This window comes from Fusarium falciforme, chromosome 4 (assembly GCF_026873545.1).
Source record: "Fusarium falciforme chromosome 4, complete sequence".
Taxonomy (NCBI): Eukaryota; Fungi; Ascomycota; class Sordariomycetes; order Hypocreales; family Nectriaceae; genus Fusarium; species Fusarium falciforme.
Genome location: NC_070547.1, coordinates 2,058,289 through 2,086,152, shown reverse-complemented (window position 1 = coordinate 2,086,152; position 27,864 = coordinate 2,058,289). Strand labels below are relative to the sequence as shown.

General features: G+C 55.1%; 9 protein-coding genes and 1 pseudogene across 10 annotated transcripts, besides 1 other annotated feature; 4 read left to right on the top strand and 6 right to left on the bottom strand.

Annotated features, from left to right (window-relative positions):
* Nucleotides 1-248: 248 nt before the first annotated feature.
* Nucleotides 249-2,095, bottom strand: NCS54_00540000 (PCI domain-containing protein; the record flags this gene model as incomplete). Its single annotated transcript, XM_053150905.1, has 3 exons — nt 249-392; nt 454-1,784; nt 1,852-2,095. The coding sequence occupies 3 exons, from the start codon at nt 2,093-2,095 to the stop codon at nt 249-251; spliced, it is 1,719 nt and encodes a 572-aa protein (XP_053006880.1).
* Nucleotides 2,096-3,255: 1,160 nt separating this feature from the next.
* On the bottom strand, nt 3,256-5,537 carry NCS54_00539900 (TFIID-20kDa domain-containing protein; the record flags this gene model as incomplete). The annotated part of the gene is made up of 2 exons (XM_053150904.1): nt 3,256-3,510; nt 3,561-5,537. 2 exons carry the CDS (start codon nt 5,535-5,537, stop codon nt 3,256-3,258), a joined length of 2,232 nt encoding a protein of 743 aa, XP_053006879.1.
* A 1,067-nt stretch (nt 5,538-6,604) lies between these two features.
* On the top strand, nt 6,605-7,514 carry NCS54_00539800 (Hypothetical protein; the record flags this gene model as incomplete). The annotated part of the gene is made up of 3 exons (XM_053150903.1): nt 6,605-6,905; nt 6,984-7,398; nt 7,448-7,514. 3 exons carry the CDS (start codon nt 6,605-6,607, stop codon nt 7,512-7,514), a joined length of 783 nt encoding a protein of 260 aa, XP_053006878.1.
* A 190-nt stretch (nt 7,515-7,704) lies between these two features.
* On the bottom strand, nt 7,705-8,325 carry NCS54_00539700 (Hypothetical protein; the record flags this gene model as incomplete). Its single annotated transcript, XM_053150902.1, has 2 exons — nt 7,705-7,965; nt 8,029-8,325. The coding sequence occupies 2 exons, from the start codon at nt 8,323-8,325 to the stop codon at nt 7,705-7,707; spliced, it is 558 nt and encodes a 185-aa protein (XP_053006877.1).
* Nucleotides 8,326-10,181: 1,856 nt separating this feature from the next.
* Nucleotides 10,182-12,487, top strand: NCS54_00539600 (Chromatin modification-related protein EAF3; the record flags this gene model as incomplete). The annotated part of the gene is made up of 4 exons (XM_053150901.1): nt 10,182-10,736; nt 11,816-12,087; nt 12,142-12,257; nt 12,315-12,487. Exons 1-4 carry the CDS (start codon nt 10,332-10,334, stop codon nt 12,485-12,487), a joined length of 966 nt encoding a protein of 321 aa, XP_053006876.1. The 5' UTR covers nt 10,182-10,331.
* A 545-nt stretch (nt 12,488-13,032) lies between these two features.
* On the bottom strand, nt 13,033-13,296 carry NCS54_00539500 (Ribosomal-L30 domain-containing protein; the record flags this gene model as incomplete). The annotated part of the gene is made up of 1 exon (XM_053150900.1): nt 13,033-13,296. The coding sequence occupies one exon, from the start codon at nt 13,294-13,296 to the stop codon at nt 13,033-13,035; it is 264 nt and encodes an 87-aa protein (XP_053006875.1).
* A 928-nt stretch (nt 13,297-14,224) lies between these two features.
* Nucleotides 14,225-16,294, bottom strand: NCS54_00539400 (annotated as a pseudogene). The gene is made up of 2 exons: nt 15,809-16,294; nt 14,225-15,751 (listed from the first exon to the last, which is right to left on the bottom strand).
* Nucleotides 14,225-16,294: a sequence feature.
* Nucleotides 16,295-19,653: 3,359 nt separating this feature from the next.
* On the top strand, nt 19,654-21,511 carry NCS54_00539300 (ATP citrate synthase; the record flags this gene model as incomplete). Its single annotated transcript, XM_053150899.1, has 2 exons — nt 19,654-20,094; nt 20,483-21,511. 2 exons carry the CDS (start codon nt 19,654-19,656, stop codon nt 21,509-21,511), a joined length of 1,470 nt encoding a protein of 489 aa, XP_053006874.1.
* A 1,399-nt stretch (nt 21,512-22,910) lies between these two features.
* NCS54_00539200 (Hypothetical protein) lies at nt 22,911-23,655 on the top strand (the record flags this gene model as incomplete). Its single annotated transcript, XM_053150898.1, has 3 exons — nt 22,911-23,033; nt 23,086-23,151; nt 23,209-23,655. 3 exons carry the CDS (start codon nt 22,911-22,913, stop codon nt 23,653-23,655), a joined length of 636 nt encoding a protein of 211 aa, XP_053006873.1.
* Nucleotides 23,656-24,434: 779 nt separating this feature from the next.
* On the bottom strand, nt 24,435-26,022 carry NCS54_00539100 (1,3-beta-glucanosyltransferase; the record flags this gene model as incomplete). Its single annotated transcript, XM_053150897.1, has 3 exons — nt 24,435-25,571; nt 25,625-25,924; nt 26,017-26,022. The coding sequence occupies 3 exons, from the start codon at nt 26,020-26,022 to the stop codon at nt 24,435-24,437; spliced, it is 1,443 nt and encodes a 480-aa protein (XP_053006872.1).
* Between the last annotated feature and the right edge of the window lie 1,842 nt (nt 26,023-27,864).

The window sequence follows — 27,864 nt, the reverse complement described above, 5'->3', positions numbered from 1 at the left end:
GTATGCTCTCATCCCAACACCCCCCAATCTCCCTACCAAAAGTATCTAATACACATGGAGGGTCTCGAATATGCCCTTGAAACCCCCCTCCAGATCCCACCTCCCCTCTATTCCTGTCCTCCCCCCAAAGTCCCACAGACAACCCTCGTTTCTCCAGGCGTCAGGCGGGTCATTAGTAGAAACTACAGCCAAGAGGACTTATTCCTCGTGGCAAAGGGTGAATGGATGGTAGAGCAGATGCTCAAGCTTTAGATGCCGTCAAAGTCGCCACCGAGATCATCCTCATCCAAATCACCCTCCTGTATCTCCTTGGCCATCTCGCGCTCGCGTTCCCGGGCCTCCTGGGCGTTCTTGAGCTCCAGCCGGTGCTGGTTCATGGGGAATCGCATAGCCTGGTGACACACCCGTTAGCTTGGTTGTACAAAATACTGCAGTGCACAGGGGAATACAAACCTTGACACTCTCATCATGCAGAGACAGACACGCTCGGATTCGGTCGTGGAACGCCTCACCCGGCTCACGGGTGGCATACACATCGCCTACCTCCTTGCTCTTCATGAAACCCCTCTCTCGGTCAAGAGTAGCCTCAATCACACCGTCGCGGATCGCCTTGGCCACAATGTACTCGGCCGACTCCTCGCTGCCAAGCTGCAGGCGGATGCAGATATCCCGAAGGGAGATGCGAGAGTATGACAGAGACATCATGCGAATGCCCGTCTTGATGACGTTCTGTCGGAGGCGCAGGATGAGGCTATAAGTACCATCCCGTCGGAAAGTGTCGGCGTGGTCCGCAATTGTTGTCTCAAAGTCCTCCAGGTTGCCAACTCTCACCGACTTGACCAGCAGGAAGTAGGGGTGGAGGGCAATCTCCATGGTAGGCTGTCGGAACATGGCCCTGTCAGGGATATCTCCCATCAGAAGCTCCACCACATACAAGAGCTTGGTTGCTGTCTGGGAGAAACCCAGGGCGCAGCTACTGGAGGGAGCCTTTCGGGTCGCCGCCGTGAGATGCTCGTGCGCCTCAGTGTAGCGCAGCTGAATGGCTCGGATACGGCCAAGGTAGTAGAGGAATCGTGCCACCTGGTTGTTGACAGCATTTTCGGGGAACTGGGTGTGCGAGACCAGGAGATCAGCCTGGTTGATATGCGAGGTCGAGAGGTAATTTCGCAGCAGCAGGACAATCACCGAAGCTTGTGTGTCGACATCCTTTCGTAGCACAGCAGTTCGGAGGGCGGCGAGGAGAGTCGGCCGAATGGCGACGACGGGAGAATGGGGAGATGGGGGCAGAGGAGCAATGTGCTCGCAAAAGATGGAGTAGTAGAAGTAGACCTTGGCCGACAGCGAGTCGAGAGTGCGGCGGTTGAGGGACTGGATCCGTTCCGACAGGTACTTGGAGAAATCGGCTCCGCGCTGGAACTGCTTCGAGTCGAAGAGGTAGACCTGGACGAGGATGCCGAGGAAGACGTCGATCTCGGGAATAATGTCCTTGTTCTCCTTCTCCTTCTTGGAGCCGTTCTTGGGTGTAGTCTTGGGCTCGTCGATATCCATCTCTGATCCAGCCTGGCGTCCCAGGGGGACATTCTCACGCTCGATAGCGGCCAGGAGCTGCTTGGCGCTATCTACAGAGCTAGAGGTCGCGGGGAAGGTCTCGGAAATGACCTGGGCAATAATGTCGGGAGTCAAGCGCTTGCGGATGATGGAGATGGATCGCAGGGCGCGGAGGGAGAATCTGGCGTCAAAGAGGGCAACGGCGCGGTCTAACAGGGCAAAGTTGCTCTTGATATCTGCGCAGGGGGGTAGAGGTTAGCAATTGCTGCTTCACACACAGTGTCCATCTCGAGGGCTGCTCACCTGCGACTGTCTGCACCACAGGGTCAACCTTGGTCTCCTCCTCCTCCTCATCCATCGCTACGTCGCCCTCAGCATCAGCCGGGGCCTGTGCCGACTTTTTCGACGACTTGGAGGGAGGCACGACCACCGTCATCTCCTCGTCACCGTCCTTGGCGGCCTTCTTGCCCTTGGCCTTTGAGCTGTCCTTCTTCTGGACGCCGTTCTCGAGGGGCTTTTTGCCGTTGTTTGGCGTCTTGCCAGGCATGGCGGCGGATTTAGGCGTGCGTGTCGTGAAGACGGGAGGCTAGATCTGCCGGATGCAGAGGCTGATGACGATAGCGGGATACGATAAAGGTCCCGTGAGTCGTGCGCGCGCTTCGGCTCGTCGCGGCGTGGAAGCAGGGCCAGACAGCGATGAGAGGTTGAACAGGAAGAATCTGAGCGCACTGATGATACTACCGATATCGGTGCTCGTGGTGGGAGTCGTCGAGGGGGGGAAAGAGTCAACGATTGTCGTCAAAGTTTGGTGATGGAGAGGTTGACAGAGGTTCGATGGAGGTGATGCTGCTGGGTTGCTGGTGCAAGCTCACCAAATGGGGACTGGGGCTTTGGTGACTGGCCAGTGGGCAACTGAGGCGGCAGCGGAGGAGACGCGGCAGGCTTCAGAGGTACCTGGCAAAGTGCGGCTCTTTGTGTGAGAGCGCAGGTACCGGCCAAGTACCTGGCGTCTCAGGACCAAGGGCGAGGACCTTAATAAGCTGGCACCTTGTGGGGCTCTCAGCAGTGACGTTTTCGATGTTGCCTGCAGCGCAATCAACCGATTCCAGTTTGGGAGGCATAAAAACAATGGATGGCGAGTTATGCACGTGTTGTTCAGTGATGCATAATTTTTAGTTATCACCATCAATAACTTCAACTTCCACTTCATTCTATCGAGCACCAAGGATACTGGAACGTCTCTCTCATTCCACTAAGCTTGTCAACTGTAGAGCACCAAAAAGGCATCCATGATGACACTCGAAATACTGTGATCTGTTACACCCCCTTATGGGAACAGATGCCCCTGAAGACCTCCTGTGAACTGAGTCGATCATGTGGCTAGAGCTCTAGTAACTTCGTGTCACCGTCACAGGGCTACCAAAGTGCCAGCTTGGGGAACCAATCGATCTCAACAAGATTCTTGCATAATACCTATGCTAGAACTCATCTTGAATCATCTCAACGGGGCACTTCTAAGCCATAAACAACCTCCCTCGTCGATTTAGTGACGTCCTCGATGCTCGCAAAATCCCTTTGCGCCTTTTGATACGGGTATACGCCCAACGCCCAAGTCCAAAACAAAAACAAAAAGGGACACTCTACCCCTAAACCGTGTAGTTCACAACCATTAACAACATCCTCCGGTCTTCACGACGTCGTGCCCCCTCATTCACCCTTGCCCGGCATGACCTTGGCCGCCTGGACAGCACTCATCTTGGCGATCCAACCTGTTGATGGCTGAATCTTGCGGACGGTGCGGAGCTCATCGGACGAGTACCCGGGCACGCGGATGTTGTATGTGCGCTCCAGCACGAGCTGGATATCTCGAATCTCGAGTACCTTAGACCCACGCTCCTTCGAGTTTCGGCACGCGGCATGGAGGACACTGTCCACAAATGAATCTGCCATATTCAAAACGTTCTGGACTATGTCAGCTTTCATTCGATATCCCAAACTGTCAACTCGCTTACCTCTTCTACCTCGGGGGTGAGCAGGTTTCCATCCTGACCCTCGGCAGAGCCTCCGCAGACTTGTCGAACAAGCTCATCCAATTTCTTCTTGCTCAAAACATGATCGCCCTCGGCCTCGTGGTTGTAGGCTGGGACTCTAGACATGGCCGGTTGATTCATAACTCCGCCGAGCGTGCCACTTCCTTGTGACATTGTAGGCCGCCCGGTGTTGACACCTCCTCCGACTGCGACTCCCTGAGGCACGGCCACGGCCTTCTCAGGGAGCACCTTGGGGATTGGCATTTTAGACTGCATTGGTGTTTGCTGAGGTTGTGGTGGATGGGCGTGAGGGTGACCTTGTTGTGGTTGCTGCGGTACGTTAGGTCCCATCACACCCTGATTCACTGCACTGCCGGGTGTCGGTGTCCCAGCACTGGCAGGCTGGCCAGGGACTTGGGCGCCGCCGGGAGTGCTGGCAGCTCGCTGGTTTGCTAGACTCATGGCAGCCGAGTGGCTGAGCGCCCGGGTCGGTCCTCCAGCCGTAACAGGAGCGGCGGCCGCTGCCGCTGCCGCCGCATGCTGAGGTGTGGGGATTCGGGGAGTGTTCTGGGTAGGAGTCCCAGTTTGACTTTGACTCGCTGCGGCGACCATCGAGGGATTTGCAGGGGCGGTATGGGGTTCTTGCTTGACCTGAGGCTGAGGCTGAGGTGGCGCTGGCTGTTGCTGTTGCTGTTGCGGTTGTTGTTGTTGTTGAGGCGGCAGCTGTTGTTGGGCTGGCTGAGGAGTACCTTGTGCTGGGCGTACCTGTTGTTGCGCTGGCGCTGCACCTGGCGTACCGTTGACAGGAGAAGCGCGACCAGCCGCTATTTGATGCTTGGCAGCCTCAATAGCCGCGTTCACAGGCGCGGCCGTGGTCTGCGCGTTGTTCTGTGGATTGGCTTGGGCCTGACCCGCTCGCGCTTGGTTTTGTGCTGCCTGAGCCTGAGCCTGAGCCTGAGCTTGAGCCTGAGCTTGAGCCTGTGCTTGTGCTTGTGCGGTAGCCTGTGTCTGAGCCTGAGCCTGAGCCTGGGCAGCAGCAGCTTGTTGACCAGCTTGTTGGGTAGGAGTGGCTGCCTGTGCCTGGATAGAACCTTGGAGGTTGGTCTGCTGCTTGCGAACACTGTCAACCCACTTATGGGCGTCGGCGTGTGATTTGAGCTGGCGCTCTTTCCGAATTTGTAGTTGCCTCATCTCCTCTTCGCTGAACGGATTTCCGGCCTGATTTCGGTCGTTGATGATTTTATCAATCTGCGCCACCCGCTGCTTGCTGCTCTCCATCGTCATAAGGGCGCGACCGTATCGCTCCTTAATCTCCTCAACCCACCTAGTAGCGCTGGCTCCAGACCTCTCGGCCACCTGTGCAGGAGCCTGGAAGTTCATCTTGTTGACATGGCTTATGATATGCTCGGGAACCGGTATCGGCTGAGTAGTGGTTGCGGCGGCCGTGGCAGCTTGAGGGTTCGGCGTTGGCGCGCTGGCGTTGGCGGCTGGGGCTGCGGCGGCGCCCATTGCTTGTTGTTGGGGTTGTGACTGAGGTGTCGCTTGCCCAGCAGCAGCCTGCTGCACTCCCTGAGGACGAGGCTGCTGTTGCGTATTCTGCCCTTGAGGTTGCTGCTGGGTTTGACCTTGTTGTTGCTGCTGCTGCTGCAACTGCATCTGCATACGATGCTGTGCGGCCCGGCGCTGTTGGATCTTGGTGATCAATTTCTTAGAGAACTCGATGATCTTCTGTCGCGCGGCGATATTCTCCGGGCTGTTCGGGGGTGAACCTTCGGCCTTGTTCCAGAGACCTTGGAGGCCCTGCTCGTATTTGGACTTCTCCTCGTCGCTAAGTGTGGGAAGGTTTCGAATCTGGGCCGGCTTATACATGGGCGGCGGCTGTCCCTGGGGCTGTTGGCCCTGAGGCTGTTGGCCCTGAGGCTGTTGGCCTTGGCCTTGCTGGCCCATCTGAGGGTTCATGATGGTGGTGGTTGGTGATGTCCGAAATAGGCAATTCGACGGGCTCTCTGTTGCTAGGAAATGTATATGCCCAGGCGCTGGGAGAGGGGAATATTGCGGTGCGATAAATAGATACGTTCCGGAAAGCAAATTGTCGGGCTTGGGTAATACACGAAGACCGCAGCCTTGATGAAGGTTTCAATCGGCCGCAGTCCGTGAATGTTCACGTCAGAACGGGCAGGCAGGAGGTCTGAGACGCGCCGCGCCGAGCTCCCCGGAAGAAACGTCGGACCGCCCACTTTTTGTTCGACACTAACACACTCTCTGCTGGTTCCCGTCTCACAGTCCCGTCCTGTTTCCGAGGCTTTGTTGGGCCGGATTACAATGGGCCCTTTCTGCTGTCCTGTGGGGAGGACCAGGATTGTCCAGCTCCCTGGAGCTGGTTCTGGCTGGCGCTAAAGCACGTTGGAGGAACTGGAACTGGAACTACAGTAGGTATCCAACAGGTGGCATCACCGCCTTCTGGCGGGGAGTTGTAGCATCTGGACGCGCTCGCAGTGCAGGCAGCGGAGCTACTGTGCCTTTGACGGGCTGGACGATTGGTTTCCTAATTCCGAGGCATGTGCATTGTGCCTTTACCGATTGGCTGCTCGAGCTGGCAGGTAAACATTGTCGAATCGGTTATTCCAGTGGGAGAAACCGTGTCCATTTGGACATCCATCCATGGAAGGCTGGGGAACAGAATCGCATCATGGGCGCCGTCATGGTTCATAGTCTAACCTACTAACCACAGTAGCTACGCCGTAGGTCCCTAGACAGTAAGGGTAGCAAGCATCTATCCCCAACGATACAAGGGTCCAGCTTTTTCCCGTGCGATCCAATTTCACCGGGGCTTTTATCCAACCCGTCATCTCCACCGGAACCTGTTCATCTTCCATCACTTGTCTTCCTTCTTGGCTTGTCCATTAGATTGCTCTCCTCTCCCTTTCTTTCTCCTCCTTTCATACCTCTCCCGTCCATCTCCTCTCCCCAGCCGTCGATAGCACGCGCCGTACCTAATCAGGGCCATAATCATCCAGTTCTCCATCATGCGCTTCTCCTCTTCCACTGTCCTCGCGGCTCTGCCCGCCCTCGCCGCTGCCCAGGACTCTCCCGTCGACCAGTACAAGGCCCAGTTCCAGAACTTCCTCGGCCAGATTGGCGGCTACATTCCCAACCCAGGCCACCATGACCCCATCGCTGCGGCCGAGGCCAAGGCTGGCGCAATGAGACTCAACATCCTGACCCTCGAGAACTGGAAGGAGACCCTCTACGAGCCCGTCGCCGCTGATGCCACCACCCCCGAGGAGTGGTGGTTGTTGGTTTCTGGCGGAAACAAGACGTGCTACGGTATGTTTGATCCTTTGTAATGCGCAATGCGCATTGCGACATGCTGCGATAGATAAAGTAGCTAACACGCAAGCATAGGCCGATGCGGAACCGTCGAGCAGGCCTTCAACGAGACCGCGGCCAAGTTCGCGCTTCTCGAGAACAGCCCTCACATGGCCTATCTGAACTGCGACAACCAGCCCATCCTGTGCAACTCGTGGTCCACTGGCCCCGCCAGCCTCTACATCTTTGACCTGCTGCCCAAGCCTGCGCCCGTCGAGGTTTACAAGAAGAGGCTCAACCTGACCACCACCACCTCGGATGACCTGGTCGCCCTCCAGGCCTCTGGTAACAAGGAGGACTTCATCCTCGTTGATGGCTGGTTCCACCCCTTCAACGGCAAGGCCGCCGAGAACGGTCTCGCCGTCCCCTTCGGCTACGTTATGTGGGCTTTCGGCCTGATTCCCAACTGGCTGTTCATGCTTCTCGTCTCCTTTGGCAGCCGAACCATGATGTGAGTTTTCAAGCCCAGCAATGATGACTTTGATGCTGATATAGAATAGGAACCGCCGCATGGCTCCTGATGTGGCCGGCCGCCCCCAGGCCGGTGCTGCTCCTCGACGCCAATAAGTGGGAGAGGCTTTAGGGATCGGTGTTAATGAATGATGGGTATCTGAAGATGTTTTATGCCATGAGCGAATGCCGGGGGTGCTATCGCTCAATAATACGAGAATTCTGATATGAACCGTCATGACAAGGGTTGGCTGTTCTGTTTCTTGTAGCGTTAGTTGTAGAGGGACATGGCAGAACCTCAATCGCTTCAAGATTTGTTTTGGCAAGCCGCTTCCACGTTTTTGAGGCCGTCGATGATGTCCTCGCTGATTTGACCGTTTGCGAACTTGCCATACCGTAGATCGCTGAGTGCGCCGATCGTCTGTTGTACTGACTCGAGAAGTGCGGCCTCCTCCTCTTTCAACTTCTCGATTTCCGCCTCGAGTGCTCCGGCTGCTCCCTCTAATTCGGGGATAACGGACGTCAGGGTATGCTTGGCGCTCACAGCACCTGATGCTTCGCCAAAGAGCTGTACGAAACCCATGTTAGTTTCTTAAAAGCAAACATTGTGTTGGGGAATGATGAAACACACCGCCCGTTCCATCTCAATCTCAGCATCCATATCCTCGCGCTCCGCTTCTCTCTTGGCCCGCACAACTTCGCGGCGCATGCTGACTCCCCGCTTGGCCTCATCGGCAATGTTTTCAGCGACCTCGTCGAGAAGCGCCGTACGTTGGGATTGTAAATCTCGGAAGAGCGCTCGGACAAGAGGCGCGGACTGCAACGGCCGAGGGAACAGTGCCTTGAACTGTTCCAGAGTCGTGATGGCGGTGAGAGCCGACGGCTGGATGAGGTAGTTGGCGAGAATCTCCGTTTCGGTGGGAGCCATTTTTGCAGAGTCAATGATCGAGCGTCTGCAAGGGGTCGAAAAGAGAGTATTGGCAATGGCAAGGGAAAATAACAGTACCAATGGCTACGATCATAGATTGATCATGTATTGCCAGAAAGTTGCAGACGCGTCGACAATGACAGAAGACGCGTTAAGTGCCCGTCTCCACTAATCGCAATTCAGCATACAGTGTTCATGCTGTCACTGTACACTGTCCGCTATTATCATGGATTCAATCAGAGGTCAACTCAAGATTTCTTTTCTAGATTGGCATCAAAATGGGAAGCGACAAACTAAGGACCAATTAACAATCCTCTTCTCTTCTAAAGATTTATCTATCTACTACAAGATCCATAGGTGGCCCGCTGATCTCCAATTCGACTGCACATGGTCTGGTCGCTAATCACGTCTCCTCGCAGCTTGGTAGTAGCAGCAGTATGGATCTGCTCAGATTACGGCTACTGACAGAGCCAACAGCTTCTATCTGAGCGACCACCAGGCCCAACTTAGGAGCCTTTCAGCCCAGGAGTTCATATGCTGGTGGGTAGTCGTTGATACTGGAGCGACACAGCGATCTCAAGACGTGCCTCCTGATCTTCCATCATCCACTACCAGTGACTTGCTTCTCAGGGTCGCCCTTCCACTAGACTTAGGTAGGAAAAGTACCTCTGGGAGCACGTATCTGAGATACTCGATCATTGATAGGTACATGTTCATCCTCAGGCGTGGGTGGCCAGTGACAAGGGGGCTGGGCGCCTTGATGGATGTGGTTGAGAAGACGTGTACTGGTATAGATGACGTTCTCAACACTCTTAGCCAGATGGCCCCATGAGACGGGCTTGACTGGAAATTGTAGCTTAAAGGGTTGCGAATGACCCAGATTGGTCGAGAACTCCTCTTCCTGCCACCTGCTGTATCCCTCAAGGGAGCAACACAGTCGCTTGGAAGCGTCCCGGAGATCCTTGACGCCTCGGACATGGACAACAGGCAGACTCTCGCGGCCAGGGGACCTAAAAGTCATACTGGTTATGTCGGCACCGGAAACTAGTGACACCAGTAAGAACTCGTATGTGCTTGGCCCTGACACGAATAGTCGTGGATTCCGCAGACTGGCACACAGGGGAAGTCACTTGACCAACTCGTCCCAAAAATGGGTACACTCAAAGTTTTTATGTTATTTTGAGTCATCGGGGCGCCTACTGATTCTTTGCCAATTGACCCAACGTCTGAAGGCGGCAGGTTTGGGTGTTCAAAAAGTGCTGAAGTCTCCATCAACATTCATAACCCCCTACCAACCTGGTCCAGGCTGGGCCATATGACTATTAGTGATAGCAGGTATGTGGCTTAAATAAAGTAAAGTACCGTATGCTTCAAATCTTCTTATTAGTGAATGTCTCTGCGAAGTCTTTAGAGGTCTTGATCTTGAATGTGCTCAACCCAGTCTGCTGGCCTTGTCAGCTGAAATGCTCAAGGAGCGCCGTTGAAAGGCCGGACTGGGTTAGTGATGTGATTTTGTAAGCTAGCCACAATGAAGAGCTGCTTGATGAACAGAGGCAGAGCATGCTAGGGCGAATTGGCCATAGAAAGGGACCTGAGTTAATGATGGCTGTTGATGGTTTACAGGGGGTGACTCTCCAGTCACTGAATAACAGTCACTCCAAATGTTCAAGGGGCGACCCCACGGACTGGTTAGAGGTGGAGGCTTATCTTATCGCACCCGCCATTGCAGGAGTCCCAGGCGCGTCGCGTCAACCAAAAAAAGGTCCGGGCATTGTCCCATTAACGCGACCTACTGTGCCCCTGGGCTGGAAAACACTGTACTGCATCCGTCCCCGTCCACAGCCTCAACATCCCCGTTTGGACCTTGGAACTATCAACGCCTGCAACCAGATCGCCAGGCTTTATCATACGCAACATTCCAACTGGCCTATATACCCCTGAACCATTCTTTTCTCTCTTCTGCGCATCCACAGCATCAGTTCTGGGCTCCTTTGCCAGCCAGAATCATGGCCCCTGCTAGACAACAGCCGGCGCCGCCCCCCTTCAGCAAGGACGAAAAAGTCCTCTGCTTTCACATGGACATGCTTTACGAGGCCAAGATCATGGACGTGCAGGCTGGTGAGAAGCCCGGTGACGGGTACAAGTACAAGGTGCACTACAAAGGGTGGAAGAACACCTGGGACGACTGGGTCCTGGTTGACCGTATCCGACCCTTCGACGACGAGCACAAAGAGCTCGCCGCCCAGCTTCACGCTCAGCTGAAGCACAACCTGCAGAGAAGTGCCAAGCAGCCCAAGAAGGGCCTACGGAGCGGTGCGGAATCCGCCAGGGTCAGTGAAGAGCGATCCGGGTCCGCCACTATCCAAGGAAGCCGAGGAGGCAGACGCGGAAAGGACTGGGAACTTGAGCAGGTAAGATCTCCACCTGTTTTGTATTGCTTCTACTTCCCAGTCATTTTGTTGTAATCTCACAAAGTCCTTGATCAGCACCCTCAGAGTTGTGGGCTGCAGTCTGAGCACATTCATACCTCTGGTAAGTGCCTTGAGGGAGTACAGATGAGCTTCAGCCCAGTAGACTGGCTCGTGATGGCCTCTAAAGTTAGATTGGCCCTCTGAAAGTATCGGGGGAGAGTTGCGGCTCTATCACGAACTATGGCCAGCCAGTAAGTGCTGTGACAGTGTCTAAGGCTGCTTGTTCTGCTCCGTGACCTGTAACCTTTGGCTACCTACCTCCTATCAAACTGCCACTGCCACTGCACTGCATCGCATCGCCTCGCACTTCAGCTTTTGCCCACCTCAAATAGGTAAATTCTATCCTGCATCTTGCAGAACTACCTACTTCATATCATTTCCCCGCCAAATCATTTTTCTTTTCATCCAGGCACCTGCTTGGTCTCTTCTCTCCTCCCAACATTCTTCACACTTCTCTCTCCTGCGAATCGTCTCCTTCTTTTGCATCCCCATCTGCACACTCATTTCTACCCCGGCGACTCAATAATGGCTCTTGTTCGCCCTCCTCCTGCTCGGCAGGATTTCCCGATATCAAATGCTCGAGGCTCTCCAGAAACGACTTCCTCGCCCGAGTCCACTCCCTCTCCCTATTCTTCTCTGTCCAGCGGCAGCCGTGGGCGAAAGAGAGTGAGAATCGCCAGGCTTCGCGAGCCCTTTGATCATCTCACCTGTCTCCCGCCTCCCAACCACCGTTATGTGAAGGAGTCCAGGAAAAGCAGCCCCCTGAATATCGATGTCACAACCACGACATCTAGGAAGCGTCGCTCGACAGCCTCCAGGTCGCCCAAGTCTCGGGCCAAACCAAAGCAGCCGTCGCCTCCCCCCCTTGAATCCCTTGAGTCTCTTGAGACGGTAGATACACACCACCCCAATCGTATTTGACTTTCATGTTGCCCTGCCTACATACATACTTTGGTTCTTTTTTCGGCATCACTTCCATCGCTTGACCTCCACCATGTGCTTCGCTAACTATTCAATAGGAGGACTCCTTTCACAACAAGCCTATGATCAATATCCCGATACCCGACCACATTCAGGCTATGCTGGTAGACGACTGGGAGAATATCACCAAGAACAACCAACTCGTCCCCCTTCCTCACTCTAAGCCAGTGAGCAAGATTCTGGACGACTATCTGGCCCATGAGCGACCCCACCGAGAAGAAGGATCCTCCAGCATGGATATCCTCGAAGAAGTCGTTGCCGGATTCCGTGAGTACTTTGAGAAGGCCCTTAGCAGGATTCTCCTGTACCGGTACGTTTCGTTCTCTGCCTGCCAAGAGAAAGCGCATGGCTAATGAGTGTTCAGATTCGAGCGTCACCAGTTCATGGACCTCCGCAAAATGTGGGAGAATGCAGAGTCCGACTCTGCGACGAAGACGGTCTGTGATGTCTACGGCGCCGAGCATCTCGCTCGTTTGATTGGTACGTGACACACTCTTGCACTCGAATACAATCAATGACTGACTAATCTTTGCGCAGTGTCCCTCCCTGAGCTCTTGGCGCAAACCAACATGGATCAACAGTCCGTTTCGCGACTCCGGGAGGAGATTGGCAAGTTCAACGTTTGGCTTGGACGCAACTGCGAGAACTACTTTGTCAGCGAGTACGAGACCCCTTCTCAGGACTACATCGACAAGGCTCGCAGCTCCTAAACCCGACACGCCTTGGGATCATCTTTGCGAGGCAGTAAACCGACCTTGATCACTACGCTTTAGGGGGAATAACTGCCTTTGCTAGCTTGTCTGCTTGCTTCAGTTTCTCCACGTCCAGGTACAGGATGAACCGAACAAGCTTGACCACAAGATTTGAGCTACACATAACAGGAGAGAAAAACTTTGGGCCTTTGCGACGGCTTCTTTTGGGGAGCAATACAGGAATTCGGTCGAGATAGGCGGAGGTTGGGTGGTGTAGGATAATTGGAAGCCTTCGTAATAATACCTTGTTTCAACATATCTCTGCTCTATTTGGGATTAGACCATCGTGCTTGAATATGCTCAAGCTTACCTAGGCACAGGCTGCGTCAAGTCGTGATCATGTTGTAGTCTTTCACACATTGTGATTTGTCGTGATTCTATCCTCCCTACAGAGCCAACATCGCATAGCCAGCTCCGTCTTTTGTACAGAATGTCGTTACAGTATGGTACAATCCCAGTCTCTTTTTCCCTTTTCCCTTTCACATCTTCCTCTTGGTATCCCCTCACATCCGCGGCACAGCCTTCTCGATGTAGAACCCCTTATCCGGCGTCCGCGTCGCCTTGAGCTCCTGCTTGCTCATCGGGCGGTCCACCTCCTGGACGCGCACCAGCTCCTTGACCTTGAGGATCATACCGGCGAATTGGGGGTGCACAGGGTGGAAGACGGTCTGCATGCGGCGGCGCAAGCCCAGGGCCGCAAGGACGCCGCGTGTCCGCTCGGGGAGACCGATGGCGGATCGGTGGAGGGTGATTCGGAAGTAGGACATTGTGGTTCTTGTCGTTGGGAGGAGGGAGGGTTCGTAGGCGGCTTTGGAGGTAAGATTCGTTTTTGGCTGATTGAGTGCTATGTCTAGAGCAATTGTCGTATGAGAATAGGCTCTTCGGGTAGGGTAATGGCTTGATCTTACCATCAATGGCGTAAACATGCGCTCTTGTGCAGTTGGAGAGGGATACAGCAGCCCGCCGTTCACGTCTCGTCTCGTCGGTCGTCCTCGTTCAAGCAAGCACAAGCCGGACCAACGTCAAAATCCACCCACCGGCGCCAAGCCTTTTCCGCCAGCACCGGTGCCAATTCCGCCGTATGAGGGGCGTCATGTGACCACACACCACCCACTTATCTTATCTCTCCAACATTCTCATGATGGAGGCACGTGATGCATTTGGGATGAGGATCAGACGTTGACAATTGTGCAATTGTGAGGACCAGATAGGTACCTACCCACACAGATACCGATGGTACTTCTAGCAACCTCTATGGTACCAGCAGAATACTTTACGGGGCCCCGTTTATCTTCCCGCTCGGCTCCCGAAGATCACGTTAGATGCCCATGGGGAAGGCGATATAAGCCAACATGTGAATGGCCTAGACATCATGACTGCACCTAGTGTCGTTCTCAGGCGGTGACCGACCTAACGATGGTATTTATTGTGAAGCATTGAACAACGTCTGATCACCGGTCTTACTCAATGATAGGCACATGGACAAATATTCATTGCAAACATCAACATTCATGTCTATAAGTTCAAGCGAGTAATAAGGAGCGCCATCTTGCGGCCTCCTGCACTAGTTACATTGTATTGGAAATCTCATACAGACCGCCGTCTTCCGCGGCACGTCTATGTGGGTCGGCACAAAATCATCATTGCACGACCCAGCCTCTTATCCCCCGTTGCATTACTGTTTTCCACATTCCTTTAAAGAGAAACCTCGACACGGCCCTCAGCGCCACCACCCTGCTGCAGGTTGGGGAGGAGGTAGGTGATGTCATCCCAAGGATGACGGTAGAGACCAGTGCGCAGGCGCTTCTGGTCGAGGAAGTGGGCAATCAGACCAATGCTTCGGCCGAGAACGAAGAGACCGTTGAGAACACCCATCTTGAGGTAGTCCTCAGCCTCCTCAGCGGAGAAGGCACCGCAGTTGCGGAGAAGGTCGACGAAGCAGACAGCGATGCAGCCATCGACGTTCAGGATAAGGTTGTCCTTCTTGGAGGTGGTGACAGTCTCAACAGCGAGGGCGTAGTCGAGGAGCTTGTGGCTGGGGAAGTTGGCAAGAACGTACTCCTTGACCAGCTCGACACGCAGATCGGGGTTGTTTCGCGACTTGATTCGGTGGCCAATACCGGGGATGAGCTTGTTGGCCTTGCGCATGCTGTCGACGAACTCACGGGGGCTAAGACCCTTGTCGAAAGCCCGGGTGAACTCCTCAGCGGCGCCGTCAAGGGCACCACCGAATCGAGAACCAATGGTCAGCAGACCAGAAACAAGGGCGCTGATGAGGTCCTTGCCGGCACGGGTAGTGATGATGGTGTTCATGGCACCGGACACGGCGGGACCGTGGTCGGCAGTAAGCATGAGGACCATCTCGAGGAACTTGGAGGCGTAGATGGGCAGGCGGCGGCGGAACCACAGCAGCGACATGACACCACCAATGCCAATATCCTCCTTGAAAACGTCGGAGATGGGCATACCGGCGTAGAGGAGCTCCTGACCACGGTCATCGGAGATGGTGGAGATGAAGGCAGCAGGCTTTCGGATGAGGCCAAGCTCCTGAGCCCAAGAGTAGTCGATGGGGATCTTGGGGACGACGGGCTCGGGCTGAGGGACGATAGTGCCCTTGGAGACAAGGCCGTCGTAGACCTCCTTGAGGACGCTGGGGAGGTCCTCGAAGGTGTTGGGGACGTAGAAACCAGCCTCACGCATCTTCTCGTTCTTCATGGCAGCAGTCTCAAGCTGAGAGTTGGCGAAAGAACCGGCGTGACCGAACTGGACCTCGGTCTTGAACATGCTGGCGCAGGTACCAATGGCCCAGGCGACAATGGGCTTGGTGATGATGCCCTGCTTAACGGCATCAATCACCTTGTACTCCTCAACACCACCGACCTCACCAAGGAGGACGAGGATCTTGCACTCGGGGTCGGCCTGGTATCGCAGCAGGTGGTCAATGAAGGTGGTACCGGGGTATCGGTCACCGCCAATAGCAATACCCTCATAAACACCGTCGGTGTTGCCCGCAATAATGTTGTTGAGCTCGTTGGACATACCACCAGACTTGGAGACGTAGCCGACGGAACCCTTGCGGTAGAGCTTGGAGGCGACAATGTTGTCCATCATACCACCAGTGTTGCCGATCTTGAAGCTGCCGGGCTTGATACCACCGACGGTGGCGGGGCCGATGATGGTGACGCCCTTCTTCTTGGCGACATGAGCGATCTCGCGAGCTCGCTGGGGACTGTGCATTAGCAATTGCTCAAGTTCTGGAGCGCAATTGGTTCAACTTACTCGCTCGGGGACACCCTCAGCAATGATGGCAATGGTCTTGATCTGGGGGAACTCCATAAGCTCCATGGTGGAGCTGTAGACACTTCGCGACGAGGCAAAGTTGACGACGACATCAACGTCGGGGTGCTTGCTCATGGCCTTCTCGACCTGCTGGTAGACGGGCAGCAGAGTCTCGCTGGTGCCCCAGTACATCTTGCTGACGAATTGACCGCCAAAGGTGTAGATGATGCCGGCGACCGAGGGCTTGGCGCGCTTGCAGATGAAGTCGAAGTCCAGCATGCCCTGGACGGCTCGGGGCTGGAGACCGTAGACGAAGCATCGCGTCTTGTTGGTGAAGAGAGCATGCTCGGGGAGAGGGCTCAGCGGCCGGCTGGGAGCCGGGAAACGCTGGATGTTGTCGTTGGCCGACAGGCCGCTGGAGGAAGCGGGAGCCATGGCGAATGTCAAGCTCGCTTGTGTGTAGATGGGGAGATCTGGAGGTTTGAGCACTGGAGGGACCAGAAGATGGTGTCAGCAGCTGGAAGAAGACGCTTTGAGCTCCGGGGGAAGTGCTGGCTCAAAGGAATTAGACGGAGAGGAGGATGTATGAGGAGGAAAAGAGGAAGGAGCAATGGATGAGAGAAACGCTCGAGGATGAGGAGATGCGACAGTTGAAGGGGACGAGGGGGCGGGGAGGAGGTGAGTGAGAATTCAGGAGGAATGAACTGGGCTTGGTTTTTGGTTGACTTTCAAGGGTCAAAGACGGCGGGACGTTTCTCTACTGGACGGCCAAGTTGGCGGGCGGGCTCGTCAAAGCTGTCGGCAGCTGGCGGGGATGGAGAGCACCTGCTGGGATCGATGAGTGAGGCCGCGGTACCTGAGGTCACCCACACCACAAAAATTTAGTGGGGTTGGCGGGCTGGCGCCGCTGGGACATGGCAGGCTTGGGGTCGGGTAGCGGGTACCTCAGGTACATGCTCGGGACCATACCCCTGCGGGACCCCCCGTGCAGCAAGATGTACCTCAAGTACCTGGCACTAGCCACCACATGCGCCAGGTTTCTCACCCATCCATTGAACCACTTGAGAGCGCTTTCGGAGGCAGAACACAACACCACCAGAAACAGAGACCAGAGGGATTTGCTCACCTCACCCTTGGGCCAACAATTGGGTCGTGTCGAGGGCTCATCAAGGCAATCTGGTCTAATTGCCAAAGTAGGAAATACCTCGTCTGACCTGGAATGGAATTAACTAGCCTCAGCCTCTGCCTGCGAACGGCCAATGGCTCCCGTCATGGATGGTGCATGAATTCACCGTCCGGCCAGTTGGGGAAGAGATCCAGCTTTTCTTTGGGGATTCGCTTGTACTCGGGGTCCTCTTTTTTTTTCTTGTTGATCTGTTGAATCCATGTCCCTTTTTGTGGTTTGCGATTGAGCTTGTCAAGCTTCCAAGCCCAGGTACCGGTACTTGGCGTGAGGGGACCATTGCCAGTTCCAGTTGGATTGGGAGAGGCGTCGATAGCGGCTTGTCCCCCACCATAGCCGCCCCAAGACCTTGCAAGACGTTGATGTGAATCGTTGCAATCCAAGACGGGACCCATTGCAACGATTGATGCCGAGCCCAGGCGGATTTTTTTCTGTCTGTGGTTTCGGGTGGGAGAGACAAGAAGGATGCTCGCCCGGGTTTCGTGAGACGAGGGGTTAATCTGGCCTCCAGCTGGCAGCCAACCCCATTCCCTGTATTGCCCATGGTCGTCGAAGATCTCACCAGATCGTCGGCATGAACCTGAAAGGCATCCTCGGGATGTCGTAAGCCCCTATTTCAGGAGGCAGGGCGGCCAGTCAGCCACCGCAGAACAGTCAGCTGTCGCTTCTGTATTTGCTAGTGGTGTAGTAGCATGTCATCTTGTCCCAATCCCATGCCCTTTTTCAGGGATGGTAGAGAGTGAATGAAATGGCGGCAATGAATCGCTGCAGAGATGGAGGAGACCAAGGGTTGCTGGCTTCCCACAAGCACAAGGGTCCGCCTGGTCTGGTGTGTCGCCAAGAAATGAAACTCGACGGTCAGCCTCTGCGGGATGAAGCCACTGTCTTCTCCTGATCCATCCGACTCATGTTCCACAGATAACATGAAGTTCCAATAAGGTACGCTTGTGCCAGAAAAAACCTCCACCGAATGTCGGAGGTAGATGCGATGAGAAAGACTTTGATCCCGTAGCCAGCCGGCCATTGTGGGCTTGTGAGAGTGGACTGGATAGTCTTTTTTTCCATGGAACAGCCCGAGTGAGAGCTTCCATCCACTTGGAGGGGGATAGAGGGGCAGAGTGAGCTAAGGCCAGGGTACCTCAGGTCGGGGGTGGCGCCCACGGGCTGACCACCCGCTAAAACAGCCACCGTGCGTCCTTCCATCTGCTCAGCGCCCGGACATGGGCAGGAGCCTCCAGGTCCAGTCGGGTCAAGGATGATTGCCTTAAGCTCACCTCACCTCACCTCACCGCAAGGTCGGTCAGTCACCGCAGCGAGCGTGCAACATGAGAATACTTGTCTCGCGTCGCCCTCGTGGCGCTCAAGGTGTCTGATCAGGGGCTCTGAGACCCGGCGCGACCGCTAAAGCCATCCCCGGGACCCGAAGCCAATCGTTCCCTATCTCAGGGACGGGAAACTTCCCCAGCCTCGAGCCAGGTTGCATCGGATGCCCTGCCCTGCCCTGCCCTGGTGCTCGCTCCCGCAGACTATCTCCCCGCTCAACGGTTTGGTTGCCGGTCAACGTCGACGCTTCCCTCTCCCGCAAAAGAAAGTGCAGAGAGAAGAATAATGCCGAGAAGCTGATAGAAGCTCCTGGGCAAATGAGCACCGTGACGGGAAATTGACCTGGGTTCCATTCGTAGGTAGCGTGCAAAATGGTTGCTGCGGTTTTCGGCGGTTTGTCGAGTCAACTGGTCGTACGTAAGGTGTCGCCCCTGGTCCACTTGGTCCTCAACAGCTTCCATCCAATGTCCTCAGCATGGGGGGCCAAAGTGACAAGGCGGCATGTACCGGTACCTCGAATGTCGCAGAGTGAGCTCATCGCTTTTTCAGGCGGGCAGCCATGACAGTCCCCAATGAATTTTGGCGACCGCGGGTATGTCGGTTTTCCAGGGCCCAGGTACCTCGGCCACGCGCTGGCCGAGCTTGTCACTCCAGGTACCCAAGGTACAGACTGACCGCCCGCCCCAGAGCCCGCCAGGTTGTCGCGCCCCCTCCCCCCCTTCCAACCCCTCCACTCCACCCGCATCTTCCCCTTTGAGGCGCCAAAATCCTGGGAGCTTCGTTTTTTCGAGAGAGCTCACCTCACTCAGTGCCGTCCCGCCTCTTTCTTTGCTCTTCTCATCCTCCCATCGTCTTGAACTGAAGCATCCTCTCTTCCTCCTCTTTCGCCTTCATCTCGTCGTCATAATCTCTGCTTCTCGCTTCCTGTTGCAGAGTTCCTCTCAATCGCCAATTTCAACTTCATTGTCGCAGCCCGCTTCAGTGGTGAGTGAGCTCTTCCCCGCCGACCCTCGCATCGTGCAATCTGGACAAGTTGTCGCAATCGCAATCGCAATTGCTTCCCTGAGGCCTTGATTGTTGCGCCAGACTCGTCCTCGTAATATCCACACTTCGCGCCCGAGTAGCTTTGGCTGTAGTTCCAGCTCCATCTTGAAGTTGAACTTGCAACTCAATTGCGCACTTGCGAGCCGTCATCCATCCATCCATTTGTCGCCGAACTCGACCGCTGACCAGCTTCCTCGGTCTAGAATTGAACAAGAAAAAAGGAATAAGCAGACACTTGCCAGCTCATTCCATACTCACCTTTTTTCCCGTTCATCTCCCATTCTCATAATCCAAAATGTCCGCCAAGTCGATCCTCGAGGCCGACGGCAAGGCCATCCTCAACTACCACCTCACTCGTGCTCCCGTCATCAAGCCGAGTCCTCTTCCTCCTCCCGCCAAGCACAACCCTCCTACCAGACTGGCTTCGCTGTACTTCCCTGAGGATGCCAACGTCGATGACATTCTGAACCAGGCCGAGGTCACCTACCCTTGGCTCCTCCAGTCCGACGCCAAGTTCGTCGCAAAGCCCGATCAGCTCATCAAGCGACGAGGAAAGAGCGGTCTCCTTGCCCTGAACAAGACCTGGGCTGAGGCCAAGGCCTGGGTTGCTGAGCGAGCCGGCAAGGAGCAGCAGGTTGAGCACACCACTGGCGTCTTGAGGCAATTCCTCGTTGAGCCTTTCGTCCCTCACCCTCAAGACACCGAGTACTACATCAACATCAACTCGGTCCGCGATGTAAGTTGAAGTTTCTTGTTCCTCAGATCTTGGTTCCGAATTGGGTTGGTACTCTGGACGAGTGTTCGAGGGTCTCAACGGCAAGGCTCACCAGAGAGTCAATGAAAAAAGACAAGAGGAGGAAATTGTACAGGAGGAGAAAGGGGCCTGTGGCAACTTGTATTCGTGATTTTGGCGTTGCAAGAGTCGAACTGGTCTGGATTTGTGGGTTCGTTCAAGCTCTGCCGGTAATCATTGTTTTGTACCGACGGGCGAACGGATGCCGCGATAAGGACCCTTCGGACCGCCCCCTGGCCTGCTCGGGCCCCTCCGTCGGAAATCTACCGAATGCTCCGGACCACCGATCCATCTCCGTGTGTGAGCTTTTACTAATATCGATTGACCATAGGGCGACTGGATCCTCTTCACCCACGAGGGTGGTGTTGATGTCGGTGATGTTGACGCTAAGGCTGAGAAGCTCTTGATCCCCGTTGACCTCGCTGAGTACCCCTCCAACGAGGAGATTGCTGCTACTCTCCTCAAGAACGTCCCCGAGGGCGTCCACAATGTCCTCGTCGACTTCATCACCCGTCTGTATGCCGTCTATGTCGACTGCCAGTTCACCTACCTCGAGATCAACCCCCTGGTGGTGATCCCCAACGAGGACAAGACCTCTGCTGCTGTCCACTTCCTGGATCTTGCTGCCAAGCTCGACCAGACTGCCGACTTTGAGTGTGGTGTCAAGTGGGCTATTGCCCGATCTCCTGCTGCCCTTGGCCTTACCAACGTCGCCACTTCTACCGGCGACAAGGTCAACATCGATGCTGGTCCTCCCATGGAGTTCCCTGCCCCCTTCGGCCGTGAGCTGACCAAGGAGGAGGCTTACATCGCTGACCTCGATGCTAAGACTGGTGCTTCTCTCAAGCTTACCGTCCTTAACGCCAAGGGCCGTATCTGGACTCTGGTCGCTGGTGGTGGTGCCTCGGTCGTCTACGCCGATGCCATTGCCTCTGCCGGCTTTGCTGATGAGCTTGCCAACTACGGCGAGTACTCTGGTGCTCCCACCGAGTCCCAGACCTACCACTACGCCCGAACCGTCCTTGACCTCCTTCTCCGTGCTCCCGAGTCCGACAAGGGCAAGGTCCTGTTCATCGGTGGTGGTATTGCCAACTTCACCAACGTCGCCAGCACCTTCAAGGGTGTCATCCGGGCGCTGCGGGACTTTGCTCCCAGGCTGACCGAGCACAACGTCCAGATCTGGGTGCGACGTGCTGGCCCCAACTACCAGGAGGGTCTCAAGAACATGAAGGCGGCCACCCAGGAGCTCGGCCTCAACGCCAAGATCTTTGGCCCTGAGATGCACGTCTCTGGTATCGTGCCCCTGGCTCTCATCCCCGGAAAGTGGGAGGAGAGCAAGGCGCAGGAGTTCCAGGGTTAAAGGGGAGAGATCTTGACCGGGTGGTCAGTCGGGTATAAAGGGATGGCGCGGGTATATACAAGATACCTGGAGTGAACGACTTTTTGTACTGCAAGATAGAACGGATGATGCAATTCCCAGGCTTGGGGCCGATGATGATGGGTCAACCAAGCCGTGTATGGCAGTATTCTATGACGGAAAGAAAGCTAATAGATTTGATGACACTCATAATGATGTTCTTCTGTGTGGTTGCGTTTGTGTTAATTGTTGATTGTTGATTGATGCGTTTGCCCAGTTGCATGTGGCTCTCTCGTCCTTAGTTTGTTCTCTCCTTCTATCCCATTTCGTGCAAACGAGTTCCCCCTGTGGTCGTTTGTCCCGTCCAACCCCCACTTACATGATATCTGAAACAGGAGCTAGATATCTCTTATTCGCCCGCCTCAGTGTGAGGCTTGCTGTACCACCACACGCCTCAAGTCTACTATGCTCCTCGTCATCGTCTGCGTAACCATTCCCACGAGATTGGACCTTCCGCATGGGTAGGAGGTGAATATCAGGCCATGGATAGCCGATTTCCGTATGTACCCAGGTACTTTCGTCGCATGGCTCCTGCCTTGAAGATTGAGACATGTCCCCTTTCTCGCCAGAATCTTCCACTCGTCTCCCAGAGAGTGCCGACTCCTTCTGCATCCAAGCTCAATTCCTCTCCTTTGAGGACGACTCCTTCCCTTTTAAACCAGACGAGTTGGTCCGTGTGACAGTGTTGAGTCATTGTTGAGACGCAAGTGACCCGCCCCGTGATGACCTCCTTCCTCAATAAAGACCCAGGGGATGGGTGAAAGAGGGGGTGAGCCTCTGCAAACGAAGGAAGGAGGCACCTACACATTGGGAAGTCATGTGCCGTGGTACCGAACGGATCGGACCTTCCCACAATAGGGGGCGGGGGTCCCTTCGGGACGGCGAACGGAGGGGTCGACGGCCTATCACGCTCCCGCCGCCGAGACATCCAGTGTCCTGGTGTTGACGCAATCCAGACCCTAAGACGCCTGAAAATGCAGGACGCCGCCAGGACTCTCCAGAGTATGCACGGAAGGTGGATGTCATGCCGTGAGGCAAGCGGGTCATCGTTTGGGACAATACAAAAACCCTTCTCCTCCCTCAGACAAATGCTGTCCTCTTTTCATTCTCTTTCTATTCATCTTCTCAACACTCGATCCGTCTGCACAAACACGCTCCTCTTTCCTCTTCTCCCTCAACCACTTCTTCCAAGCACACGCTCTTCCTTTCACGCTTGCCCTTGCCGGGTCCTCGTTGCGTCTATGGAACGTTCACGTCGCCCCTGGGCTCGCCCCATCTCCCCGAGCTATCGCTCACCAAGTCGGTTCTCTGACTTGACTGCCCTCAGTTCTTCACTGGTATGATGTCCAGCTTCGTGCTCCCTTTCCTGCTGCTCATCAGCTCATCATGTTGCAAAGCACTCTGTACCGCCTCCCACCTCGTTCTCCTGACACTCCGCTGTCAGCAGCTACCAAGACCCGACAAGGTAAGTTTCGATGCTTCCCCACCGTCACTCACCTTGTGCCAACCCGTGACAGTTCCCTTGTATCGGCTCAAGAGCCCGACTGTCTTCGTGGGCTCTCACTGGCATCTATCACATCAAGGTAAGCACCTCGCCCCTTCTCCACCATCACCACGAGCCCCTGTTGACGTTATGACAGCTCTTCGTCATGTCTTCTTACAACTACGAAGATGACGATGTCTACAATGGTCCTGGTTGCTGTATGAAGTGCTGTCGAGCACTTGATGTTGGTAATCATGATGCATGCGGGGCATGTTATTGCCGCCGCAGTTTCCGGCCGGATTACGATCGCGACATCTATCCAGGCTGGAGCTTCGGAGAGTACTACCCAGGTAGTCGACGTGAGGATTGGGCGGATACGTCCAGCAGCGCTGCGCCTGTCACTAACAACTCCAACAACCGGGGTGGGCGTGGAACTTCTTCCAGAAACACCTCCGATTCAACTTCCCACAGTGCCCGCCAGGCTACGACCGCCTCTGAGACTCGTCATTCTCCTGAGAATGGTGGAGATTCCAAGGACTCTGACAAGTCCGACGAAAAGAAGGCTAAGCCAAAGTCATTCTGTGAGCACCCCGGGAAGAAGTGAATACTCCTCCGCTGACATGGCGTGTGTCGACAGTGGCCTCTCTCCTATCCTGGCTCTGGGGTTGATCCAGCGCGATGATGTCGACCATCACTTACTCACTGCACACTTTGGTACGGCACGGATCTCGTTACAAGACGAGCTTGAGGTAGACACACGAGGAGGAATACACGAGGAACACAAGCGGGAAACACAGGGGGTGAGCATGAAATGAACTTCAACGCATCGATAGCATGTTACAAGGCTGGGCGCTGGTCGTCCCCTGGGCATGACTTTACGACACTGGACTCTGATAGTCCTCGGGGTATCCCCTTATCACACCGGACGCGGGTCGTCCTCGGAGCTCACTAGCCAGCTATAATTTGATAGCAATGCAAGTCGGAGCCTGAAATGCCTTTCCTGTCTGGTGACTTGGTACTCGTGCAATCATCACTCCATCTTGATCAACTTGGCACTCGAACATGGTCAGTGTTGGACACGACATTGCGAGACAACAAAGCGCAAGTAGGTAGTCAAGGTTGTATTGGTTGCAATCAACTCGGATCCTGGGAAACATCAAGGATCCTTCTAATCAAATCAGGCACTGGAACAAGAAACCTGAGAAGCAAAATGGCCCGTTTTTTCACCTCCCTATCGCAGTGAAGACAGACGATTGGTATCGTGTAACTCTTTGCATCTTTCGAGAAGTAAAATGCGCGCGTAACTCCCCTCCAAACACCAAATGCTTAAATCATGCTCTCTCCTAATCTCCTTCTTGCACTTCCATCCCACCCATATGCCGCTTACAGAGCAAACATCATGGCGGCCAGGGGAATGGCGACAGCCCACATCATGGGTCGGGTGAGGACAGCGGCATCCTCCTCGTCATCGCTGCTGGTGCTGTTGTCCGAGCTGGTGCTGTTCTCGACAGTCTCGCTGCCAGTGTCGGCCTCGTTCTTACCCGCGGCGTTGGACTCGTCGTCGGCGAGAGGGATGACCTTGAGGTTCTTCATCTCGGTACCGTCGGCGTTCTTGACAGTGAGCTTGACGTTCCAGTCCGAGATCTTGATGATCTTGCCGCTGGGAGCATTCTTAATGCCGTTCTTGATCAGCTTCTCAGCACCAGGGGGGTAGGCGGGGAGGGTGAAGTTGTTGTCGAAGCCCTCGTCCTCAATGATGCTGGCTTTGCAGGCGGGGGCCTTGGGGGCGCTCTTGCTGGCAGGCTGAGACTGAACCTCCTTCCAGTCAATCTTAGCGAACTGGTTCTTGAGGCGGTTGAAGTCGCCGAGGATCTGGAGGGTGTCTCCCTTGATCTGGACAAGACCGTAATTGTTGTCCTCCTCGGTGTACTCGTAGACGACGCCACCAGAGAAGACGGGGGTCATCTCCTTTCCGTACATGGCCTGAGTCTCGTTCCAGTATCGGGGCTGGGGCTTGTTGCAGCCATACTCGCTGAAGAAGACGGGAACAGAAGTGTCCTTGAAACCCTCGGTGAGCTTATCGAAGGAGGAGCTCTTGTAGGTGGCCTCGGGACCACACCACGAGTACGAGTTGAGAGCAAAGAGATCGGCACGGCTCATGTCGTTCTTGTCGCCGGATTCAGAGCACTGCATGTAGTTCCAGGTATCCCAGAGGACCTCGCGGACGTCAGCAGCCGAGTAGCCGACGGGAATCTGGCGCTTCAGGTTGTTCTTGATGTAACCCTTGAGGTCGCGAGTGACGGCACGGAGATACTGAGGGACAACCTCGGCGGTCTCGATGTTGTTGATGACTTCGTTGGCCGAGAAGAAGAGAAGGGTGTTGGGGTAGTTGCCAAAAGCCTCGGCGATAGCAAAGGTGCGGTTGAGGTACTCGGTGTAGTAGCTCTCCCATGGGTTCTCGGAGGTGATGGCCTCACCGGGAAGGGGTGAGTTGACGTCAATCATCATGTACATGCCAGCCTGGGCGTCATGTCAGTTCAACAGGTTCTGTGGATGTTGTGTGCACGACTTACGGCGTTGAAAATGCTGGCGCATTCGTCGTGGTTGATGTTGGGGTCAAGGTTGTAGACGCGAATAGCGTTGATACCCAGAATCTGCATGAGAGCAGCATCTCGGAGACACTCCTCCTTGTGGCTCAGAGGATCCTTTCCAGTGGCAGGGTCGTAGCCGGCGCTGCCGCCGGGCTGGTAGGCCATTCCGACGATCTGGAACTTGTTGCCAGTCTCGGGGTTGATGAAGTCGGTTCCCTGGATCTCGAGGGGAGTGACGGCACTAACTACCGTGGCCCCAAGGGCCATGAGGGCAGCGTTGATCTAGAGGAGGCATGTCAGTGGCCGAAATGACGGGCGAGAACAGCGGGGTGCATTTGTCGCGATGCGATGCGATGCGACGAGGTCCAACTTACAAGCATGGCGACTATGTAGCTACTACAACGCTCACGGGTGGTGGGTTTTCAAAAAGGCGAAATAAGGTCAAATACAGGCGCTTGCGATCTCGGGAGAACCAAATAGCTCCTTGCCAGCTCACGTTGGTCGAGTGTTTTTGGTGGTGGTGTTGAGTGAGGCAAATGGTGAGCGCGAGAAAAGGCGCAAGAGTCGCAAAAGGAATGAACGACAAGAATCGAAATGCAGAACCACAGCCCGAACTATGGACTGGGCGTTTGTTGGAAGGAGCGTATGGAGTTGGTAGGAGAGAAAATTGGGAAGTAAGAGGGAAAAGGAAAAAGAAGAAGGTTAAAGTCGAAGGTGATGGACAGTGACAAGGAAGGACTGGAGACACAAGCGGGACGGAGGCGGCAAAGCACAGCGGATAGAGGCAAGCTCAAATACGAAACGGGAACGGGCTCCCGACGATGGATGGACGGACTTCTTGATCACATTTGCGAGCGAGTCTATTGCGGCCAAGGCCATGGCGAGGCATGGCATTCTGGGCATTAACCAGCATGAAGTGGAGTGGCCTATGGTCTTGGCTATGGTCATGGCTTTGACCAGGTCTTGAAGACTCCATCCCCGCCGTACTTCACACGGGAACTCTACACAACAACAGAAAGACAGACAAGCCTCAACACCATCCAGAAGGTCAGGTCTCATATCATCATTCTTCCTCTTGCCAGATGCAGTAAGGACCCTTGGCTGTCATGGGGCCCCTACTGCCCGACCCCGGTCATGCCCAGACCCTGCGCCGACGCCATACGAGAGATGGCCGCCAGCCACTGAGACCGGTCCCGTCTTCTGGGCGCAAAGACAGAAGACCACTGGACGCCATGGAGAATCCTCAACCACTGGCCGCCGCGCAGTGACGAATCGCCGTTGGAGCGTTCCTGGTCCCACCACGTTTTGTCCAGGGCCCGGACGGGGGGTTGCCACCATTCCCAAAACGTAGACTGACAATTTCACGTCCAGACACTTGTCGCGACTCTCACTCTGGGCTTCACTCTCCTCACCGTCGCTGCGCCTTCCTCGGCGTCGCAGTCGACGCTCGGCGCCTCGTCTTGGCTCCTGTCGGTGAGGCATGGGTCTACGTGATGGCCTTGACGATCTCCATCATATTTACCGCTCCAACTTAAGATTGGGTTTGCTGCCGAGACCTTGGCCCAATTCTAAGTCTCGGGTGATGGCTCCCAGGTCCCGGCATAGCTTTGTTTGTTTGCGGCGAGAGGGAGATTTGACGGTAAGGTACGGAGTATCGTCCTTCATGTTGAAGCAGACCACGTGCTGCTCCGCCGACCCAAGTCGGTATGATGATACTCTACTCTACTGGGTTGTTAAGATTGCCCGTGTAACCTCCGTCCGAGACTGGCATTCTACCCGAAAATGCATTCTGGTACTGAGCAACAAGGCATTCAGAGTCGAATGTGTCAGAGAGAAGCGATGCCCCAGGCCAATGTCTCATGTTTAAACTCGCTGGTGATCCAGATCTGTCTCTCATTCCGGCGCCTGTATCCCCTTGGTAGTGTGCCCCCTTTTTCTTCCCAGGCTCATTAAGGGTTGCTCTCCGCCGTGTGTGCCACCATGCCGCATCCAATGGTCACGATATCTCGCCCAGGCGCTTCGAAGCTTGGCTACCGGCTGCCCATAAATTAACCACCACCATCGAGCTAGGTCGCCTCATGCCCTGTCGATGCAAGGGCAAGGGTCCTACCACCCCTTACTCCAGTGCAGTGACTGGCCTTTCAGACGAGTTGCCGCGCCGTCTTCTTGGGACGATTGCTTCCGCCTGCCAGCTCTCCAATAGATTTCTTTGTTTCTGTGTC